The sequence below is a fragment of the Sinocyclocheilus grahami genome, unplaced genomic scaffold (genome assembly GCF_001515645.1).
Source record: "Sinocyclocheilus grahami isolate Dianchi unplaced genomic scaffold, SAMN03320097.WGS_v1.1 scaffold1656.1, whole genome shotgun sequence".
Lineage (NCBI taxonomy): Eukaryota > Metazoa > Chordata > Actinopteri > Cypriniformes > Cyprinidae > Sinocyclocheilus > Sinocyclocheilus grahami.
Genome location: NW_015506835.1, coordinates 312,259 through 318,886, shown reverse-complemented (window position 1 = coordinate 318,886; position 6,628 = coordinate 312,259). Strand labels below are relative to the sequence as shown.

At 39.1% G+C, this 6,628-nt stretch overlaps 1 protein-coding gene across 1 annotated transcript in view; it reads left to right on the top strand.

The window, feature by feature from the left end:
* Positions 1-6,628, top strand: part of LOC107571826 (X-linked interleukin-1 receptor accessory protein-like 2) — an 85,879-nt gene that overhangs the window by 66,201 nt on the left and 13,050 nt on the right. The window contains exon 5 of the mRNA XM_016258207.1: positions 833-962. Coding sequence (XP_016113693.1) covers positions 833-962 — 130 coding nt within the window. The remainder of the gene's footprint in view (positions 1-832; positions 963-6,628) is intronic.

The following is a 6,628-nucleotide window of genomic DNA, read 5'->3' as shown; positions in this document are numbered from 1 at the left end:
AATCACACACACACACACACACACACATATATTGCCTTGCAAAAGTATTCAAACTGCTTTAAATTACTTTTTTTTCCACATCAATCTACACTCCATACACCATAATGACAAAGCAAACAACAGGTTTTTAACATCTTTGCAAATGTATTAAAGATTTAAAAAAAACTTAAATGATTCCATTGCGTAAGTATTCATACCCTTATCTGGGACAGTTGAGATTTAGATCAGGAGCATTCATATTTCTTGTAGATGTTCGTACACTTCGAGTGAAGTTAACCTGTGGCAAATTCAATTGAATGGGTATGATTAGGAAAGGCACACACGTCTTAATAAAAGGTCTAACAGCTGATAATGCATATCAGAGCAAAAACCAAGTCCTGAGGTAAAAAAAAAACTGCCTGTAGAGCTCAGAAACAGGTTTGCGTCAAGCCACACATCGGGGGAAGAGTTCAGGGAAAAAATCTGCTTCATTGAAGGGTCACAGACGCATGTAGTCTCTGTTACCCTTAATGGAAGAAGTTTGAAACAACCTGCAGGGAGAACAGTTTGTGAGCTGTGAATGGACTGTAAGCCAGTAGTTTGTTGTGTTGCTGTACTGTGCTGCTGATGCTCGGCGGAGATGCTGTGAGAGAGAGAGCGCGTCTTTCTTTGACCTTTGAGTCCTGTGTGTTTCCCTTCACACACTCTTTACAGTGCTTGTGTGTGTGTGTGTGTGTGTGTGTGTGTGAAGGCTCCAGGTCATGGCAGGACATGTGCTCTCGTGTATGAGTGATGAAGTGAGCATTATTTCTGTCTAACGCTGACGGCTGTCTGTTGTGCTTGTGTTGGTCAGGCATGCGTCTGGTCCTGGACTGCAGGGCTTTCTTCGGCTACAGCGGAGATTCCCGGCCCATCATCTACTGGATGAAGGGAGATAAGTTTGTGGAGGAGCTGGAAGGACACATACGAGAGAGTGAAGTCAGGTACTGTGTTACTTCAATTAAGAGCAACAAACTGTGGTCAGGTGAGCGTGCATGAGCTGAAGAACAGAGCGGCGTTGTAGAACACACACTCACAGCCGCTGAGCACACAGAGACCTCTAGTGGACCAAACGAGTGCTCATCTGCTGTCATTCTGCTGTCATTCAGTGTGCACTATACATTACTGTGTGCAGTACAGTATCATACACAAAACACCAGTCACTATATGCAGTATGTACAGTCCCTGTGAGACACTGAGATTGATTGATTGATTGATTTGAGACACTAAATTGTCTATACACTGTAAACAGTTTTAGGACTTTTTTGAATATAATCGACGTATATTTAAAAATTGTTGTATCAATTTAATAATTAAAGTTGGTCTGGGCTTTCATCAAACATAATATAATTTAATATAACCAGGGTTATAATGATAAAACCGTACAAATGCATTTTAGTTAATTGAAACAAAAATAAAGATTAACTGAATAAAATGTGAGGCAACATTTTTCCTTTTCATTTAGTTGAATGATGTACTAAAATAACAAGAACTGAATGTTAATAATGAAATAACTGAAACTAAACATGAATAATAAAAAACTGTACATATGAAAAAAAACTAATAAAAATGGCAAACACACAATATAAAATTACTTAAACTTTAACTAAATTTAAAATGAAAATTGAAAATGTAAAAAAAAAACTGTTCAAAGTATTTCTAAAAACTACGATGGCATCTCAAAGATAACACTGAATATATCATAACATATTAAAGTTATGATATAATAAAGTTATATAAAGCTAAAATACTGGATTCAAGTTCAATACATTTGTATTTGAAGTTAAACTGAGTGATGTAGAGCTTTGTCTAGAGTTGCTAATATACACTGTAAAAACATTCCGTAAAATCTACGGTAAAAAACGGCAGCTGTGGTTGCCGGAATTTTACCGTAAAAAATACGGTAGCAACATTTTAGGTTTTACGGTTTTAACTTAAATTTACAGTTAAATACCGTAATTTCATTGACTGATATAATGTTAATATACCAAGCTATTGAAGTACTGAAATCTGTTTTGATTTCAAACAACACAGTGTCATTCACACAAACACTAAAAACATCACGGTGACACACATGAAACTGAAATAATGCAATAAACATTCATTTAACAACATTAGGTGTAACACACAACCCTAATATACAAAACTGATAAGAAAAAACTAAGAAGAAACAGTTATTTCAACAACAAAACATCACATTTGAAATGTAACGCAGGGAATTCTGGGAATGTCAATTTACGGTTATTCACTGTAAATTACACGGTCGTTTTCACTTCCAAAAACGGTATACTACCGTAAAATTTATGTCCAATACAGTTTTTCACCGTATATAGTAGAGGAACTTACCGTTAACCATTTAACAGGTTAGCATTTTAGCATTTTTACAGTCTTTTACCGTTAAATTCATGGTCATGTTTTACAGAGTACTCCAAGACAAGTGACGGGCACCCAAGAACCCAAGAGAGCACGAATCACTCTAATGTTGAGATGAAACATAACACAGGTTTTATATAATCACAAACTCTACACAGGGCTCAAACATCCACTCATTCTGAATAGTGATGTCATCATTAGTGGCCATGCTTTGCCCAAAAACAGCTGATCCTCAGTGATCAAACTGAGCCGACAGACCCCAGTCATCAAACGCCACACTGGAAGTGAGTTCCTCATACTAAATGGCCAAAGAATTCATGCATTTTATGTTTTGCAACTTTTTCTACATTCGGTCCGTTTTTAAAGCCCTTAACACACTGCAGGACTTCCGGCTATCCCAGACGAAAGACTGGCATCGTATAACAGTCGTGGTGATTAATCAGTGCTCCCGTGTCGTACCGTGAGAGAGCTTCAAAGACGGCCGTTATCACGGTCTTGTGATCAAAGATAGCCTACGATACAGCGTGATCATCGCACAGTGTGTTCGCTGCTACGACCCGCGTTTACTGACCAACCAATACAAATGAGACATGAAATCAACATGACGGCGCTAAAACATAAAACTGCTTACCTCAAGCTCTTATCCCTTCCTTTTTCAACGCTTCCACTTTTTTGAGCACACATAAAAACTACATCTGCTAAAGTGTGATTCATCATGCTCTCTGTGTACCACTAGCGCAAGCTGATGATGTTTCATTCTTCTGTAGAAAACCTAGGCGTTACAGGTTTGCCTTGCAAAAGTATTCAAACTGCTTTAAATTACTTTTTTTTCCACATCAATCTACACTCCATACACCATAATGACAAAGCAAATAACAGGTTTTTAACATATTTGCAAATGTATTAAAGATTAAAAAAAAACTTAAATGATTCCATTGCGTAAGTATTCATACCCTTATCTGGGACAGTTGAGATTTAGATCAGGAGCATTCATATTTCTTGTAGATGTTCGTACACTTCGAGTGAAGTTAACCTGTGGCAAATTCAATTGAATGGGTATGATTAGGAAAGGCACACACGTCTTAATAAAAGGTCTAACAGCTGATAATGCATATCAGAGCAAAAACCAAGTCCTGAGGTAAAAAAAAAACTGCCTGTAGAGCTCAGAAACAGGTTTGCGTCAAGCCACACATCGGGGGAAGAGTTCAGGGAAAAAATCTGCTTCATTGAAGGGTCACAGACGCATGTAGTCTCTGTTACCCTTAATGGAAGAAGTTTGAAACAACCAGAACTCTTCCTAGAGCTGGCCTCCTGATGGAGAAGGGCCTTGTCTAGACTGGTGACCAAGAAGCTGATGGTCACTCTAGTTGAGCTCCATGATCATATGTGGAGACAGAAGGACAAACATCACCGCAGCACTCCACCGATCTGGCCAGACTCAATCCTCTCCTCAGTGAAGACACATGAAAACACACTTGGTATTTGCAAAAAAGCACCTAAAGATGCTCTGGTCTGATGAACCTCAATTCCAAACATCCGTGAAGTTGGCACCCCATAAAAAGAAATAATCACCAAAACTATGCCATTCATTTGTGCTGGTTTGTGCCGTTGAAACAAACGCTGTATCTATTTTCCTTCCTTAGATATATATAACCAGAATGTTTTTGGGAGCTGTGACGTCACTCTCCAGTTCGTCTAAATCGCACAAACCCGGCGTCATTTGTTTGTGCTCGATTAGTGCTGATTTGTGCCGTTGAAATGAACATCAAATATATTTCCCCTTCTTAGAAATAACGAACAGAATTCGAGGCAGTGACGTCCCTCTCCACCCCATGCCGTCCTTGTTTTCTGAGGAACTCAAATCTTTGATATCTTTTCTAATATGCAGATTTGAGTTACATTGCCATATTATAGTGGTGCTAATGTCTGTGCTCAGAGATGTCAGTGATTTGTTGTCTGCTGAAAATATTCAGGTGTTTAGTAGTTTTGCGAGTGTCTGAAGTCCTGTTATTTCAATAGTGTTTGATGTGTTTGAATCATTACTGGTTCAGGACCCGTATTCACAAAACATCTTCAGGCTAAAAGTAGCTCATAACTCGCAGATTTAGGAGAAATCTTAAAAATAATGGACGTGTCAGTCCTAAATGTTTGCACTAGGAGTATTTCACAAAGTGTTTGAGCACTAAAACTAGCTCCTAAATCAGTGAAAGGTTAGGAGCAGTGAAGAGGAGTCCTAAGTCACTAAAACCAAGCCACAAACTATCCTAACATAGCTGTTTCCAGCAATCTGCCTCAGAACAGAAACATTTTAGTAACACACTGCATTTATTTGCACACATACAGTATGTCTTCCCATGCATCTTTTTTGGTTTTGGAGATTTTCCTTTGATTATGTCCTTGTTTTCATTCAGCAGCTCAGCAAGAAGCAACAGCTGTTCTTTTAGCTGGTTTACGTTTGCATGTCTTACTATCAGCCGTGATTATTCTACTCTGTTCATTAAAAGGCTGTTTATATGCATATCCGCTAATTGTTTAAGAGAAGCACACGTGTAAGAGGCTGACAATTATCTGAACATATACTTGTTTAATTAGTGACACTTAGCCTGCATTTTAAAATCTTTATTTACATTTTTATTTTTAAACCTTTATTTGAATATGGCAACATAATATTTCTATGAATAAATCTCTGACAGAGACTATCAGCCAATCACTGTGTGCATAGTTAATGAGCATGCTGACATCATCCACCCCGCTCCTACTCTGAGCTTAAGACTTCTCTCTGTTCCTTAGTAAAAGCTTGTCTCAGCAGCTTTGTGGATAGGTTTGAAGAGAAAACTCTTAGCTAAAACTTTTTTTCTGAGCCTCTAGATGGTGCTGTGTGTAAGTCAGGAGTGATGCATCCTTGTGAATGACCTCAAATGAAGAAAAGTGTGAGGTTGAGAAACCCAGGGAAAACATTACAACTGAACATTACTACAGTAATAGTAAAGGTTTCCCACAGTCAGTGAAAACCTGGAAATATCAGGGAATCATAGGCAGTTTGATCATATTCATTATTTTTATTGTAAATATACACATGGGTGCAAAAGTGGGGCATGCAGAATATACAGCGCATGGGGCGCCACGCTGGCAAAAACACCCAAACCATGGGTTCATACATGGACACAGTATTGGGAGACAACTCTTAATGATTGAATTCATCTGTTTCAATCAGACCCATTAGTAATGTAAGTTTGGTGGATGAAGGATAATGGTGTGGGGCTGTGCTTCCAGTGAAATCTTAAAATGTCTTGAAATCAAGACATTTTGGACAATGCTGTACTTCCACCTTTGTGGGATTGGTTTGGGGAAGGACCTTTTCTCTTCCTGCATGACTGAGGACATGAAGCAAGCTCCGTAAAGGTTGGATGAGTTTGCTGTAGAAGAAGACCTCAACCCCATCAAACATCTTTGGGTTGAGCTGGAACGGAGATTGAGAGCCAGGTCTTCTCATCCAACATCAGTGTCTGACCTCACAAATGATCTACTGGATGAATGTGCAAAACACATGCAGAAACGCCCCAAAATCACGTGGAAAGCTGCTCCAGAAGTGTGGAAGCTGTTATAGCTGCAAAGAAAGCAATGTCATTAAAGTGTAGGTGTAAGTGTCCATATATTCTGTCGTGTGATGACTATATAGTAGGCACTCACTTCGTGTCTAATGAAGTTGCACTGCTGGGAAATCATGCCGATGATAAAGTAACAGGGTTGTCCATGGTTATGTGACAAAAACAAAAGCCTTTGGACTACTTCCAATTTACTCATTTTAAATTATGTTATGAATGAGCTTTTTTTTCCTCCCAAAAACCACACAAACAGATGGTCTGAAGTAATTCTGCATCTAATCCTAGTGTGACGCGCTATTAAACTCAGCCAGAACCAGAGCTCCAGCAGCACAAGCCTGACTCACACTCATATTCCCATCAGCTAAACACAGACACACACACACACACACACATTACACAAACACACACATACACACACACACTCTCACACACTCTCTCACACACACACACACACACACACACACACACTCTCTCACACACACACACACACACACACACATTATACACACACACACACACACACACACGCATTACACAAAGACTGCACACACACACACACACACACACTCTCTCACACACACATACACACCCCCACCCCCACACACACACACACACACACCCACTCTCTCTCT